Raw genomic sequence first — 18,728 nt, forward strand, 5'->3', positions numbered from 1 at the left:
CCACTGTTTGACGAGAAACGTTTTCTTTTTTTGAAATTTCTCTATTAGATAGTATTCCTAATTTCAGTAGCACTATAACACTAGACTTTTTTTCCTCAGAAATGTCTTTACTTTTTCCCATTTCGTCCTTTTCAAAAAAAACACTTGTGTTTACAAAAAAAAAAATATACTCTATGAACTAAAATTATAAATTAAGTTTTTTTCACAAGACACGATACCTATATAACCTCTCTGAACAAAACAACAACCAGAACTCAAGAAACTTCACTAATAAATGAGATAGGACTATTTTTTGAACTTTCAACTATCTGTCTACCTGTGCTAATTAGGGACCTTTCTCAGAAAAAGGGTTTGAAATTTTGTAAAGGGTTAAATAATCCAGGTATATTTTACATATTATTGAAGGTAATATACATGATATTAGATGTCAATAGAAAACTTAAAGTATTTATGTAAAATAAATATAATAATCCAAAAGATTTCAGAGTATTCAAAAAAATAATGGGTGGCCCTAATTCATTGAGTAGATACTGTATATATATATATATATATATATATATATATATATATATATATACATATATATATGTGTGTGTGTGTGTGTGTGTGTGTGTGTGTGTGTGTGTGTGTGTGTCACGACTGGAAATCTTTAAGATAGTCCAGGGAAATATTAAACAAATAACATGAAAAAATGTCTTTTATTTTATTTTAAAACCCCTAGGGTTTAAAGAAGAATTTACAAAGGAATTTTGTTACTTAGGATTTTAAAATGTTTTCATGAATTTCTTTAAAAAACTGACTTAAACATATGATTTTAAAAAAATATTTCATCTCGAAGGGTAGATTACTTTTTCTCTAGTATCTTCTTATTCTGACCTTCATCCTCCCTAAATGATCCATAAGACACTCCATAAAATCAGAATAGTGTTAATTTGATCTTTAATCTTATGAAAACAAGGTAATTCATAATGGTTGACGAAAATATTCAACAAATAGCATGAAAGAATCTAATGTTTTATTTAACCCCTAGAAATCCGAATAGGTATCTTCAGCAATTATTTTTTGACATCTCATCAAAGATGAAGAAGAATATGGAAAAAGGAAGAAAAGGGCATTTACGAGGCTGATGACCGTCATAGGCTGGTTTAAGTGACCACTTTACACACGTGTAACATTTACCAATTCTATCCATTATTGACAACCACACTATTAAAATTCTTGGAATTTCTTTATTATATATAAAATATATAAACCATTTCGAAACTTTTTTTGAATCACTAGAACTTCACTAGAGACAGCTATTGGTGAGATAAAAAGAATCTTTTTACTGAGTAGAAACTCTTTTATTAGTATGTGAACAAGTAATTGTACACACTCAAAATGTTGTATCTTCAGCAATATAGCATTCATACATATTTCATAAATTATGTTCTTTAAGAAATTGATTAAAAAATAATCATTACTTTTAGGACACTCTGTAGAATAATTAAGCATATAACAATTACACCCGAGTTCATTTCTAATTAGTTTAATCGCTACCACTTAACGTAGCACAGCTCGAACAAAATTCATTCGGTTTTCCATCACTTTCTTGCCTGGTGATGATGATGGGTAATGAAGGAGACACGTATAGTCTACGTTTTCAACCTGGCGCCATTTTTTGTATTGATCTCGTTTACATACATGGAATAATTGTGATTACATCTGTCTATTACGCCTAACCTAAACTACATTTGTGAGAACAAAATAAACTAAATTTGATAACCTACTTATTCGTTGTAATAACACGGTTCCGTTTAGTTATTTCACCATTATCACTTAATACGTTTACTGCGTTCAATGTATCGTGAATAATAACGATACGCTAACAAAATATAATTTTCAAAACGCTTAAACTATACTAGAATTTTTGTAGATACTAGACTCTTTGTGTGTAGATTTCACGCGCGGAGCATCTTTATACTCGCTTTGAGACAAGCGAGTATAAACATGAGTCGTCGAGGAACTAAAGCTGAGCTTGCACACTCGCAAATTATACATTCAGATATGAGCATTCAATTAATACTCTTTTGTATTTAAACTAACTAACCATCACGCCGCTTCCCCGCAGGGGTAAGCAGAGAGAATAGAGTGCCACACCACTCTGTCCTTGCAAACATTCTTCGCCTCTTCCACGTTCATGCATCTCCTCATACATACCCGCCGATTGTTACGACTCCTAACCTGACCACTTTCAAGCATTTGGCATACCTGATCGTGCCATGTTTTTCTCGGTCTTCCTCTGCTTCTTTTTCCAAAAACATTCGCCTCTTAAATTTGTTTAACCGTTCTTCCCTCACTCATTCGTTCTACATGTCCAAACCATCTCAACACACCTTTCTTTATTTTATTGATAATGCTTATCTCAGCTTTGCATTCCTTCCTTATTTCACTATTCGCACATCTATCATACATCGTTTTGTCGCACATTCTTCTGAGAGATCGCATTTCGACTGCATTCAGTCTACTTTCATCCTTCTTTTGCCAACTCCATGTTTCACTTCCATACATTAGAGTTGGAACCAGGACTCCGTTGTGCACTGCCAGTTTAGCTTCCGCATGTATTTTGTATTTATTTTCATTTATTATACATGTAAGGGTATACTTTCAATTGCGCGATGATACTTAAAAGCCATTTGACTCATTGTTATCAATCATACGCCTCTAACGCGTATTCTGTACCGGGGAAAATATTAGACGTTCGCGCCTGGCGCGTATGCTGTACACAACGTGTTACACAACAATGATATTTTTTACTATTGAATTCATATTATTTTCAGTATTATCATTCAATGAAAACTGTTATCATTAAGAGTTTTTTTTACAAACTTATCCAACAATATTTATCCATATTCAGCATCTATGGTTGGATTGAGAAAGCTTTTATTTAGCTGAGACATTTATTATTTATTATTTCAGTTGTGTGGTTATCAATCATGAGTAGAATGATGAATGATGCACATGTGTAAAGTGATCACTTAACTAGTTTATGACAAGCCATAAACCCTGTCAAAACCCTGACTTCATATTCTTTTTTGTTCATGTTGAGATGTCAAAAAAATATATAAAAATAACGCCTAAGTAGAGAAAAGATTACCTTAGATTTGTGAAAAAGTATTTGAATACACTCAAAATTTTGTAAATAATGAAGTGTTTAAAAATCAAAGCCTACTGTCATATTTGTCCATGACTAAATCACGTGACAAAATCATCGTACTGATATACATAATTAATTTGACATCATCATTCGGACTAACAGAGGAAAAGCGCTATAATAAGGGCACTCTATAGAATGATGTAACCAGGTTACGCTATCAAGGTCAATGTTACCGGAAATGAAAACAACTCGGTAGCAATTCTTTTAGATCGAGTTGGCACTGGGCGAAGTTGTCCGCGAGTCAAGATGCCCTAGTTCGCGATATACAAGTGGAACGGTAGACAAGAAAGTTTGTTTACTTTGGATAAAAGACGCAGAAAACTTTGTGATATTTTCCAAACATATTAGTATTATTTTTCAGGCGTTGTGCATAGAGGAACTAGTCGACAAATGAGAACCATGAAACTCTTAAAGTGTTTTTTTTTGCTTTACGTATCCAATTTCACTTTAAAAGCACTGCGCGTCGGTTGAAGTTGACAAATTTTGAACCATTTTGTTTCAAACAATATGAATGTTATTTGTATTACAATGATCCACAATGTTAGTGATTTAAATATTCAAAATTTTATATCAATATTATTCATTATATTGGACACTGGATTATACACCCTACGGATGGGATGTCGATTTTGAAGATGTCCTAACTTGAACAACAATATGAAACATGTATCATTCTTCCCTTTTTTAAGAAAGAAAATGGAAGAAATTTATCGAAAACCTTACCGATTTGCGGAAAGATTTAAGACCATTGCATATATACAGGTTTCAAAAATAAATACAATATGGTTGTTCAATAATGGACAGAATAAGGAACGTTAAACAAGTGCACAAAGTGGTCGCTTAATCCAGCCAAATGCCAGGACGTAATCCGTAGGATGCTCAGACTTCTTCTTTCTTAAATATCTAAAAATCTTCTTTCATAAATAATGAAGAATGATACATGTTTAAATTTTTTTTTAATAAATTTTCGTCACTATCAACAAGCACAAATTTCGCCTACAAAATACTGTTTAAATATATAACTATAATACTTGAAAAATAATTGTTAAATAAACATTTAAAATAATAATAATTTAACTAATTCAGGTTAAGTGGTGAAGTCTTATTCATTTATTATTTTCTATTAAAAAGAAAAAAAAATGTTTTTATTATTTACAAAAATAATTCAATTTCATACTATTTCTGTGAGGATAAACGGCTCATTTAAAAAAATAGGTATCAAATTGTGGTAGAGTTGGTTCGAACCCGGAAACTCTGACTCAAGAGTCCGCGACACTAACCACAGGACTACAACCCCAAATTTTTTTTTAGAAAATATAATAAGAAGAATACGGAAAAAATGTTGACTATGAGACAAATCTTGATTGATATAAGATATGGGACCCGTTGTATCTATTGTATTATTTCTATGGATCGATCTTATACATTTATGTATTATTTACGATACACGTTCGTTATCATTTCAAAAATATATAAACTGAATATGCTATAAATCTTTGTTTATAACAAGCGAGGAGAATTTTTTTAGAAAACTAATATACATATATAAATACTAATATATGTATATCAAAAAAATACTACTTCATATGAAATTCGAAACCACAAAACCTCTTTAAGTTCTCTCATCTTACTTCTAGTCTTCTACTTAATTTTCTGACTTATTTATAAAATTGAAGTGAGCTTTGAAGTGTATCCCGTATTTGATTTTCAGTTATAACGCAAAAGTTGTAACAAAAAAATAGTCAAATATGACACTATTTATAAAATTACATCACTCGTTGTAACAGTGAACGGAGAGTAACATGATTGATACTAGATTCAGTTGAATAATGACTAGGAATGTAATCAGGAGATGATGAGGCGTATTTGATCCAAAACGGGACAACAGGTGTCGTCTATGATACACCCTTGTCGTTTAACGGTAAACGAACTCTACCAAATTTATTAAAGTTATTTTTTAGACCTGGATTTAATATTCTTGGACACAATATTAAAAGAGTATAAGAATAGATTTGACTCACCCTATCATCTTAATAATATTCTCCGATCTCAGTCTGGAAGAATCTTTATAATCTTGGATTATCCTGGAAATATCACAGCCGATTACAGACGTATATAATACACATTAAAATCGGCAAAATCACATGCTCCAAAACATACCGATATTTTCGCAAACATAACCAAAAAAAAACACATACATTATTCGCGATAACGCGTGACATAGCCGCCGGCTATAAAATAATGTAACAGAGTTATCACATTGTTTTCACATATGTCGAAGAACAACAAACAAACTAAATGCGTCACATTCGATATTGGAGCGAATTTCGACTGCGTTCACTGCGCAATTACATTTCAACAATTCTTTTGGGGGGTAGGATATAAGTTTTTAGAAAATAGGTACCAATAACAAAAAATATCATAGAATGCATGAGTCGAACAATTTTTCTTTAAATTTGATCAAAAATAATAATAATGCTTATTTAATACACATTTTTTTTTTTGTTCAGGTTTAAGCGGATACATTATTTTATTATTTCATGAATTACTTTTTTTTATAAATATAAATATATATATGTATATATATATATATATATATATATATATATATATATATATATATATATATATATATATATATATATATATATATATATATATATATATATATATATATATATATATATATATATATATATATATATATATATATATATATATATATATATATATATATATATATATATATATATATATATATATATATATGTAGTGTGTGTGTATATATCGTCTTCTTCAAAGCCTCATCCGCACGCGATGGTGCATAGGGCACTGCATCATATAAACGTAGTGTTATCTTGATCGTTAACACATGAAGGAATGATGATCAGCCCTCCGCTTCAGGTTGGTACCTGAAGCGGTAGGTTGGTCCAAGGTAATATTGAATAAATATTAGAGCGAAAAAATCACTTTTATTTATTCGACCCCCCCCCCCTGGGAATCGAACCCGGGAGCTCCAGAACGGTAGCCGGTAGCGTGCTGACCATTACATTATGGAGGCGGACAATAGACTAAGATAATTATCCACAAATATCTTCGAATCTAGTATTTAGAGGTTTTAACTTCTTTTTAAACCATGGTCTGTCTTTTCCTTTCTTTGGAACTCTTACCAATTGTTTATTTTCTTAAAACTCAACAAAACACACTTACGTTTACCGCAAACTAACTAGTATTGCTTAGATCCGTTTTGGTAGTTTGCGGTAAATGCACCACTTCTCTGCTCCCTGGTGGGGTCATGATTCGGTTGAATGATCCGGTAAATACCAAGAGCGGGTGTTGTCTCAGAATGTAATGGGCAACACTGTCGTTGTTTTAAAACTTCTTGTAATACATTTTACGTGCAGCAGCTGTGCACGTATTATCTCGACAGGGTTGCCATAAATCACGTTAAATTTAATCCGAAAAATTAAAAATATTTTTTTTTATTTCAACTCAGATAAAGAAGAATATGTAAGTCTAGGCATTTACGAGGCTCACGAACGTCATAGGCTGGTTTCAGTGACCACTTTACAAGCCCCATAAATGCCCGGACTTTTAAATCCTTCTTCATCTTTATTGAGATGTCAAAATAATAATTAAAAAAAAACTTCTAATAGGAGATAATCCATATTTCCGTCACTCCTTTCAATAACGTCATAAATCAAAAATCGTCAATTTTCGGTGGTGCATGTTTTCGGAATGCCCAGAGAATGTTCTATATCCCAGCAAAAGCGGTATATTTTTAACTTAATATTTACCCGCTACAGGGCAGAATGTGTTGTTTTTGCATTTTGAAGAAAGGGTATTGCTTAATTCTTTTTTTGAATATACTAAATATTTTGCAAATGGAGAAAAAACCTTCAGGCTTTACCTAAAAAGATCTGTTGCACAGTAATAAATTCAATAAGTGGCTTGATATTTATTTTTTAAATTGTATTATATTTTTAAACTTTGAAAACGTTCTCCTGAAAAATCAAGTTTTTTGATTTATGACGTTCTTGAAAGGAGTGGGTGATTTGTGAACAAGTATTTGTACACAGTCAAAATGTTGTACACAAGATGTTTCTTTACAATTGAATTGAAAAGTATTTTTTTATTCATTTTTTTTAAATATTTTATGTTTGTAGTATTTTTAGTTGAAATCCTTTCATTGAACTAAAGCGAGTTATGTTTTCTTATTTTGTCGTAATTTTGAAGCGCCCTTGAGGTAGCATGTTGCGAAATTAGATGTGAATAAATTATCCCAAATTATTTTGTTTTTTTGTTGCAAATTTTTCAATAAGACGTACCTGCTGCATATAAGGAATTTTTACAGAAGAGACTTATAAACTTTCGAATGTGAGTTTTCTTAATCGTTTATCAACCATCACGCGGATTACATGCAGGGGTAGGCAGAGAGAATAGAACGCTCCACCAATCTGTATTTGCAAACAATTTTCGCCTATTTTCCATTAGTGCATTTCGATATATACCTGCCGATTTTTCCGACTCATACCCTGACCACTTTTAAGTATTTTATTTACTTGATCATGCCAAGTTTTTCTTGGATTTCTTCTGCCCCTGTTTCCAACTACATTCGCTTCATGAATTTCTTTTACTGTTCTTTCCTCACTCAGTCATTCCACTTTTGTTTTCTTAAGTTAGCTTATGTAACAACTTATATAAACTATTATTTACACTTAATTTACATCATCTTTTTATATATTTACATCTCTTTACAGTAAACAATTTTTTTTTTTAATTCTTTCAGACTCTTTTCATTCTTCATACATTCTTAAAACCTTATACATTAGGCAATTTTGCGACTTGGTTTTTTCTACAATGGCAGTCTTATTTTATCCTTATTTCTAATAATATGTTCATGACAATTTTTGTTTAAAACTATTTTATCCCAGTCCAAATCTTCTCAACGCATAATTCTTTATTTTTTTTTATCAACTATATTAACTCAGACTTTCATTTTTTCTTATTTCAACATTCGAACATCTATCGTACAACCTTTCGACACATCCGTTAGAGAGATCGCATTTCGACTTCGTTCAGTCTACGTTCATCCTTCTTCTGCTAACTTATTTTTAACATAGACCTATTTTCTTCCTAGTGATGCGTAGTTTTAAACTCTAAAATCATATTTAACTAGCACTTATAATTATAATATCGCTCCTTTCAAGAACGTCATAAATAAAAAAATCGTCAATTTTCAGTTGTGCATGTTTTCGGAATGCCCAAATGTACTATATCCCAAAAAAAAGGCATATTTATAAGTTGATATTTACCCGCTACAGGGCAGAATGTGTTGTTTTTGCATTTTGAATAAAACGTATTGTTAGTTATTTTTTTTAATAAACTAAATATTTTTCAAATGGAGAAAAAACCTAAAAAGATCTGTTGCATACTAAAAAGTTCAATAAATGGCTTGACATTTATTTTTAATACATTGTATTATATTTTTATACTTTAAAAACGTGCTCTTGAAAAATCAGGTTTTTTGTTTTATGACGTTCTTGAAAGGAGTGAGCGATATATGGACACAGGTTATAGCTGACATATATATATCTCTTAAAATTTTATATATCTTTTTAAATTCGAACAAAAACATATTTGTTAGAGTGTAATATTTGAAATGTCTATGAAAATGACAAAGAAAATCGTTTTAGTCCTATAGCTCTGAAAAAAGCGACCATTAAACCAATTCTTGTACTTCTTGTATTAGCTTTATAACAGCTCAAGGGAAATACAGTGCTCCGGATAATTTGAAATTTTGAATGAAAAACAGCTTCTTTGTGAAAATTTGAACGATTTTCTAAGAATGTATGTAAAATCTGAGAATGAAAAGCTATTATACAAATCTTTGATGATTTTTTCTCAAGCTCAAGAACGGAAGATAAAGACACTTATCTTGTTCATTAATGAAGAAAAAGACATCACTATTGTGTTTATAAATAAAATTGAATGGGTTTCAGTGTGATTTAGACCTTTTAATCTGTTTTTCATACTGTTTTTCATGCAAACTGAAAAACTTTTATCTATTAAACCGTACGTAACATCCTAAATACAAAAGAATTTACAACATTTTGAGTGTGTGCGAATACTTGTTCACAAAATCTGGATTATCTCCAATTACAGGAGTTATTTTCAGACTTCCATATTCTTCTAAGTATTTGGACACACGCAAAATGTTGTAAAAAAAATTAATGTGCTTCAGTCTTATTTATCTTATTTTTATGCCTTTTATGTATTTTTTATTCAAACTGAAAATTTGGATTAGCAAAATGAAAAAAAAAATCATCTTTAAAACCATACGTAACATTAAAAAAAATGGTAAAAATTTACTACTGACTCATTTTATGGTGGCTTATAATTTTATTTTTATTTTATTTTATTTATTCGGGAATTGTACAGTTTACATATAAAAAATGATATAAAACAAAAGTTACATTAACAATAATAAACATTACATTACATTGACAAAAAATAGTTACGTTAAAAAAAGGCCAATTAAACAATTCCACAATTATGTTATAAAACTATTAAAAAACATTCAGAGATTAAACAAAAAAAAACAAAAAAGGTTATTATATAAAATAATAGATTTAGCAGGAAGGAGAAGGAAAGGAGAGGAATTAATAAGGGTGGTTAAAGGATTTTTTTTTCTGGGTAAGAAGTTTAAAAATATATTTATAAATATACATACATACATATACATACTCATACATACACACATAAATATACATATACATTTAGTAAAAAATAATGAATTGTAAGATTTAAACTACAAAACAAACAAAAGAAAAGCTAAGAAATACATAGGTACCTATTTTGTTCAAAAGAGCTTTGATTATTTTGTAATAAAGTTATACATCCAGGTTCCACTACCCATAAAGTCATTAAAAAGAGAATCTAAGTACAAAAGAGCTATTCATTAATGGATATTGAAGCTGAATAGACCTGAAATAGATTGCATTATTCGGCCATGTTTTATTTGATTGCACGCCATAAACAATTCAATTTTCATATAACTTAATAATTAAGTATGGAAAATATGCCCTCAGTGCGGAAAAACCTATTGAGGGCACATAATTGTAAATAATTAACAATAATTAACAGTGATTATGTGAATGATGAGAAATAAAAAACAAACAAAATGTCTGGGACAAAACAAAGGACGTTTTATTATTGATTGTGTATCTAAGGTGTTCCTGGGATTTAATTGTGAATTTTATTGTAGAAAAGTAGAGCGTCTATAAATTTTACTTTACTCCTATCCGGGAATAAACGTTTCCCTATTTTATTTTCTTATCGCTAGCATTAACTTCCTGTTTTTATGTGTATTCCTTCTAGAAAAGTAATAAGTGTTTACTACAGTAAAATACCTTATCCTGTGACAATAGAAATTCTAGAACAAAGAGAAATGTCTTTTAATAATATAATAAATTTCTTGATATACTGTCATTTAGAAGACTTAAATGAGATTTATGTATGGATATATAAACATATATAAATATATATATATACATATAATATATACAAAAATAATTAAAAACTTTTGTTTTGAATATTGAAAGCATTAAATTTTTGGATCATATTAATATATTATTTTGAGAAATAAAAAGACTTTGTGTTCTGATCCACTCACATAAGGTAAACCCTGAAGAGGGCAATAGGTTGTTGCTGAAACTAGTTGGTTAATAAAAATGTGAGTGGATCAAAACACAAAGTCTTTTTATTTCACAAAATAATATAAAAAGTTTTGTTTATGAAATAAATTGTCATTGAAATAATCGGTTTCATCAATTTTTACTATTTTTTTTTAATATTTTACTTTATTCATCTAAGTTTATATTATTGTTTAATTATTTAGCCTAAGTTAAGCGAGAGATTATCATGCCAAGGACTGCAAAATGTTTCGCTGGAAATCTCATTAAAGTTGTGATGCTGAACGACGCTTTGCAAATAAAAAATGAAATGGAAAATTATAAAAAGTTTAATTAAATCGTAAACTCGAAGTTGAACAGATTTATTGGGGTGTGATGTTATTTTAACACGCCAAATGACCCTCAATTGTAGGGCGGAATTTTTAATATGTTAAAAAATAAAAACGGTCTTTATTTCTGACCTAGTATTTTAACGTGCACCCTACATCTACTTATGATCCAGGATTGGCTTTCGAAGACATACTCTGGTAGTTATAATTAAAATATATCTGTAAATTTAGATTATTTTATTTTAGTGAAAGGACACATTGACCTAAATAATTGTCTTATTTATTGATTTTGCATTTATTTTAAGGAATAACCTGATGATTGAAATATAAAAATTAAATACTTGATAAAATTTTTGACATGTCATAATATTTGACATAGATAATATTAAATGGTTGACAAGAATCTTGTCATCATCATATGTATAACCCTGATGATGACAATGTTCTTGTCGAAACCGGTTGGAGAAAAAAAGTACCAATAAAAAGTGGTTAAAAACAAAGTTGTCTTATTTTATAAAGTTAATATTACGGTACTTATAATACCTTAAACGCTTCAAGATTTAGAATTGCTCGAAATGTTCAAATAATACAAAGATTAATATTTCATTTGTATTTTTCAGAGTGCCGATGCTTGCACCACGTGCCAGATGTGCGGAGGCTTCAGGCTCCTGCCCTGCCAGGTCTGCTCCGGCTCCAAGAAGAGCGTCCACCGCAACCACTTCACCGCAGAGTTCGTCGCTCTCAAGTGCATGAACTGCGACGAGGTCGGCCTGGTCAAGTGCGAGGCATGCTGAAACTGACGATGTTCAATAAATACACAAGTTCTACAATCTGTGCAAATGGTATGTATCTTCATCTCCTTTGGATCCCATTTCACCACACGGTTCATGGTTTTTTCAAGTGCGAGGCATGCTGAAACTGACGATGTTGACTAGATATACATGTTCTACAATCTGTGTAAATGGTATGTATCTTCATCTCCTCTAGATCCCATTTCACCACACAGTTCGTGGCTTTTGTCAAGTGCGAGGCATACTGAAACTGACGATGTTGACTAGATATACATGTTCTACAATCTGTGTAAATGGTATGTTTCTTCATCTCCTTTGGATCCCATTTCACCGCAAAGTTTGTGGCTCTTGTCAAGTGCGAGGCATGCTGAAACTGACGATGTTGACTACATACACAAATTCTACAATCTGTGTAAATGATATGTATCTTCATTTTTTTTGGATTCCATAGATGCTGGCGATCACCATGGTGGAAATTTCGATACCTAATTTTATTTTAAAAAACTCTTTTCTCTAAGACTTCGTTTGAAGTCGTTTCCAGTATATGGAATATTGTAGATAGATATCGTAGTTGAGCAACAAACTAGTAAATAGTTTAAAATTATAAAAATTCACTAGTGCACGATTATTTTGTCCGCAACACCCACAGCGAAGGATTGATAATCCCAAGTTAATATATGTATGTAAATAGTGCACTTTAATGCATTTAAAAGTTCGTTCCGTTTTTAATGAGCTGCCGATAGAGGTTCGAGGAGATAACAGAATATGGTGCAAAGGTGCAGAAATACAGGAATAAATAAATGATCGATTAAGATTTAATATATTAAGAAAAATAAAAGTCTTCTTAATTCATATTATTTTGACATCTCTTCAAATGTGAAGAAGAATATGGAAATCTGGTCATTTACTGGGCTTACGACCATCATAGGCTCGTTCAGCAATTCTACCCATTATTGACAACCACACTTTTCAAATTCTTGGAAGTTCTAAATATAAATGAACCAATTTCGAAACGTTGTTCTTGAATCATTAGAACTTCACTAGAGACATCTATTGTTGAGATGAGATATTATTTTCGACATCTTATCAAAGACGAGATGTCAAAAATAATATGAAAATATCTCCCATAATTATAGATAATCCAGATTTTGTGAAAAAGCATTTGGACACACTCAAAATGCTGTCTTCTAAATTGTTTACAAAGACAAATTGATGTGGCGATCTAGTCTCTCTGTCTACCCCTGCAGCTAGCGGCGTGATGGTTAGGTAGTTTCATTGCATTCCAAAATTTCCAAATCTTATACATCATCGTTGATATCGCATCAAACTGTTTAAAATATTGGCAAAATATTAATTAAACTATTTTTATTTTCAGGTATTCAGACTACTCTCCATATACTAAGAGTGGAAAATGCACGTATTACGTAACAAAATTTTATAAACGAAAAAAAAGAAAAAATATATGCCCAGAGATAGATAAATATTTTATTAAATTGTGACGACGTTTTATGGTATTTTTAAGTAATTAATTATAATTCTGAAAACTATATTAGTATGTGTTTTAGAATAAGTTTCTTGAAATAAAAACTAAAAAAATGATTTGCTTTGTAAATACTTTTTTTCATATGTATAACAAATTATCCTTTTAAATTGTTTAGTATACCTAAAATATTTGTTAAAAAAATCTGAATAATTTTAATAATTTTTTAAAGAAAAAACATTGTATGTAAATACTTCTTTAATCTTTTTGTATTTTTTTTTTTTTTTTATTCATTTAATATATTTACATTTTTATTTATAACATAATAACATTTGAATCATTTATACATATGTAGAACTTTTACATTTCGATTCGCTGTGCCTCTCCATAAAAGAGTCTGTGCTCTTGTGCTTGGAAAGGGACTTACACTCGTGGTTTAATGTTATATAATAAAAGATATAATAGTTTTTTTAATATATTTTTTTAAAGATTTAAATGTATAGAGCTTTAATTTTTTTCTTGAGGATTTTTATATCATCTATTTTTTTTATTTCTTTAGGGAGTTTATTGAAATGTTTGATTGCCAAATATTTGAAGTTTTGCTGAAATTGCTTGGTGTTGCATTTTGGAATAGAAAAATCGTTTGAGAATCTCGATGATAAATTCTTTGTTAAATTTAAATAGTTGTCACCCTTTAGTATTTGAAAAACTGCGGTTTTTTTATAAATGGATTCTATATTTGGGACTTGAAATTTTTTAAATAATAATTTTGTTGTTGTATTAAAATTATAAAAACAATTAAATTTAATGTGAAGAATTTTCAATTAATTTTTTTTTTTTTCTTGAAAATTTTTCTTTGAAAAGTTTTTTTTATCAGAAATATTTTTATAACTCTACCTTTATACGATGCAGTGCCCTACATACCATTGGATTATAATAATGATAAAAGAGGAAAAATCTTTCATTAAATTTCTTTTAAGTTTCTAATATATCTATAAGAATTAGCTGTTAATTGTTAATTGAAAATCAGCCTGTTTTATTTTTTTTAATCTTTTGTATTGATGCATAAAATATGTCAAACGCATTTTATATTTACAAAGTTATATCAAATAGATACTAGCTTTTTTAGAATACATTTTTGTAAATAAAACTTTTTTTAAAATTATGAAGTTATGAGTCTACGATTGTATATATGTAACCTATTATATTTCTTTAGATTTATTCTTAAAATCTACATTCCTAAACATATTTTGAACCATTTTTTAAAAAAAAAAATACAGGAACCTGAAACAATAGCTGAAATATCAGTTTTCCGTGAAAATGTATTTAATTTAATTTAAAAATTTGTAAAATCTATTTGTTCAAAAAAATTGTCATTTCAAAACTTTTGCCATTGAAAAAAAAGATCCAGTGTAAATACAAAGTACAAACATTCCTCTACTATGATAGTTACTTCGTATTTAAAGAGTATACTTAGAAAATTAAGTGCCCTTTGCACTTGTATTTGCAAATTAAGTTGTGCGTAAAGTTATTCAAACTGATTTTGTTCCATATGTGTCTCAAATTGATATGAAACATATTTCGATTCTCTTTATATGAAAGTAGATAGAAGTCTAAGCATCCCAGGGCTTTCGACCTAGCATTTTTCTGGCTTAAGCGATACTTTATACTCTTGTATAACGTTCACCATTCTGCCCATTATTAAGCTTCCATATTGCATTAATCTTGAAACTTGTATAAATGTAAAGGTCTCAGAACCTTCCACGTGTGGGTGCGATTTTCGATACGTTTGGAAGTATGTCTGATTGTAGCGCCCACAGTTAAGAACTTGGTGAAGTATTTATTTAGCTTTCTCAATTCATTCATATAAAGAGGAATGATAGATTTTTCGTATCAACTTGGACTCTTTTAAATTGACATCTCATCCTAAGGGTGAATAATCTAGTATCTGATAAAATAAATAATATTAATAGTGAATTATTTCAATGAATATTTGTTATCTTTTGTATACTTAATATTAACCCCAAAATGTATATTTGCTCATAACTTTTAAGTTAACATACATTTTCTTTAATTTTTAAATGTTTCATTTTCATTATTTTGTATTTTTCTGTGCTTGAAAAATAAAAATAAAAAGTTTTTTTTAAACTTTTGCGGCTGACGCTAAATATTATAGTGAAGATGAATCAATTAGCTTTCTGTAAAAATGAAAAATTGCTTTTATTAAATAACATAAAATTAAGATAAAAGAATGATTAAATTCTTTTAAACAAATATCTAGTTTAATGATTGTATTGTATTAAAAATATATAAAATGCATACATGTTTTTATGTAACTAAAAACGATAAACTGTGTAATGTTGTGTCCGAATAAATAAATATATAAACAAAATAAAGCGATTTTTTTTATTATCAAGATTTTTTTAAATTTTAAAGTCACCAACCTGACATTATAAAGAGAAAAATTCAAATATCGGACAGATTTTAAAACCCTCAGGTGAAAATCCCAATCTTCTTAAAAAAAAAACCTTATTTCTTCCAAGTCTCTCCGTAAAAATGAAATGAGATATTGAAAATTGTATCTTTACAATTTAATGTTTCTAGAAAAAAATAATAATTTTCAAGAAGGTATTGAAATCGATAGGAAGACTTTTTATTATACACGAGCGATCGAATTAAAAAACCGAAATTAGAAACGGCTTTTTTTTAATTTATGTAATTCGGTTTTTTATTCGGTTTTGGAACTAGTCTGCTGCGAATTAAAGTTGTTGCGAATTCATATACCAAACATTATAAAGGTGTTATAAATATTTGTAAATTATTCATACGGTGGACGATTTATTGTTTTATAGAATAAATAATTTTCATTAAATATTCATCGTTAAGGTTAAATCAATGTTCATTATGAGGAAACCAAGCTTTTATATTCATACATCTTGATTGCAAGGCATTTCATTATTTGATTTTTATCAAACGGAATTATTAATCTGTGTTTTCAGGACAGAAGGATTCAGGAACATGATGTTTTCCGAAAAGCCATGAAAGCGATTGAAATTTACAATATTATATTTCAACATCAGAGCAATAAAGTCCTTGAAACTTTCATATTTTGGAAGACGTTTGAATGATCACTCGGTTTGGATGGTTTACATTGGGTTTTCGCTGGAAATAATTTAAATCTGAGAATCCAAACTTTGGCGTTTTGCATTTTAATAGAATAAAATTACAAAGTTCGTATATACTTAATTTTGCGAATAAAATAAAATTGAAGAATCTTTTTTTCAGCTTTTAATTTAAGTCATAAGTACTACAGGCTGTTACTTGGCAGAGGCTCTCGGATGTCATCTGTTGGAAGAAATGAAAGAATATTATAAAAACAACCTACGGTTACTCTTCTTCTTTTTTTCCTTTTTTTTTCTTCATGAGCCCTCTGACCTCCAATGCCGGATATAGACCTCTTCCCCTTCTTTCCATTTACGATTACTCTCAATTTAAAAATAAGAATTTATAATTCATGAAGGCGCAACTATTAAAAATAAAAATGATATCTAACAATTGTAAATTATTCTTATTTAAGTTTCATCTCAAATAATAATATTTTACTCAACAATATTTAATTGTCTCTAAATACTCGTATTTGTTCACAAATTTAATAAAAAAAATTGTCATATATGTAAAATCAAAAATAAAAATGATATTTTAAGGCTTCTCCTAGTATGTGAACAAATTCAGAAAGAATCTAAAAATACCTATATTTCATAAGAATTTACAACATTTTGAATATGTGCAAATACTTGTTCACAAATCTGGATTATCTCCAATTATATGAGTTATTTTTTTAAATTATTTTTTAATTTATTATTAGATTAAAACCAATATTTTTAGCTTTTCCACTTTTTTATTTGACCAGCGACCGGGTTTCGTCGTTACCGACATCATCAGACTGGTAATGTCGGTAACGACGAAACCCGGTCGCTGGTCAAATAAAAAAGTGGAAAAGCTAAAAATATTGGTTTTAATCTAATAATAAATTAAAAATGCAATTCCATCACGAAGTGTCAGTGGATAATATAAAATTATTTTTTGACATCTCATCAAAGATGAAGAAGAATATGAAAGTCTGGGCAACCAATCATTCAATTCATCTCACCAATAGATGTCTCTAGTGAAGTTCTAGTGATTCAAGAACGAGGTTTTTTAATTGTGTAGTCGTCAGCCCCGAAAATGCCCAGACTTCCATATTCTTCTACATCTTTGATGAGATGTCAAATAATAAATTAAAGCGTTTATAAAAAAACTTGTAAAAAAAAATTGATAAATTCAAACATAGATGGTGCCAAAAAAGTAGCATGTGCAAGATGATATCAATTAAAGCGTGAATATAACTTCCAAATTTTTAATAGTGTCGATGCCAATCACGGGAAAATTGTGAATCTTACACGTGTATTCTGTGATCACTTAAACCATATGAATGCCCAAACTTCATATTTGTTGACATATCAAATAAAATATCAGCCAACCGAAGGTTGTACTGAATTTTGTTTGTGAGAATTGATTTTTTTTAAATATAAATATGTATATATATATATGTGTATATATATATATATATATATATATATATATATATATATATATATATATATATATATATATATATATATATATATATATATATATATATTTATAAATATATATATATATATATATATATATATATATATATATATATATATATATATATATATATACATATAAACATCCGAAAATAAGCATTAATTTTCTTTCATGTACCCACATGCTTAGAATTTTAATTTTATAATAAATATTTCTTCACAAGGTTTTTAATGCGTGTTTATTAGTTATTTTTTCATAGCTTTCATTTTTCATTATTCATTCAATTAGCTTGAATAATAAAGATAGAATTAAAATATTACAATCCAAACAATATGTGAAAAATATCATTCATAAAAAGTATGAAGAATCGCAAAGGTAACTTGTTGCAACTAAATAATAAAGGGAAATGTTAATAAACTACTGTGCCAGTCGCGGAATACTCTGGAAAGGAAATACCCGGTAAACGCCGGGATTCAATGTCATCCCCCGTTGCAGCCTTCACCCAAAGTTACCCGGAGGGATGGCTTGGAACACAACTATTTCCCGGTAATAATGTAACGCTCGTGTTTCAGCGTAGATTACCACCCTCTGTTCTGCATACAATAAAACACGTATTTATACGTT

General features: G+C 29.1%; 1 protein-coding gene across 1 annotated transcript in view; it reads left to right on the forward strand.

The window, feature by feature from the left end:
• The window catches only part of LOC148304434 (uncharacterized), a 160,493-nt gene extending 146,975 nt beyond the window's left edge, over positions 1-13,518 (forward strand). The window contains exons 5-6 of the mRNA XM_088268309.1: positions 11,840-12,061; positions 13,386-13,518. Coding sequence (XP_088124435.1) covers positions 11,840-12,013 — 174 coding nt within the window. The 3' untranslated portion in view covers positions 12,014-12,061; positions 13,386-13,518. The remainder of the gene's footprint in view (positions 1-11,839; positions 12,062-13,385) is intronic.
• The last annotated feature ends 5,210 nt before the right edge of the window (positions 13,519-18,728 follow it).

Source organism: Brachycentrus maculatus, unplaced genomic scaffold, assembly GCF_059751285.1.
Source record: "Brachycentrus maculatus isolate JH-2025_06_01 unplaced genomic scaffold, ASM5975128v1 h1tg000318l, whole genome shotgun sequence".
Taxonomy (NCBI): Eukaryota; Metazoa; Arthropoda; class Insecta; order Trichoptera; family Brachycentridae; genus Brachycentrus; species Brachycentrus maculatus.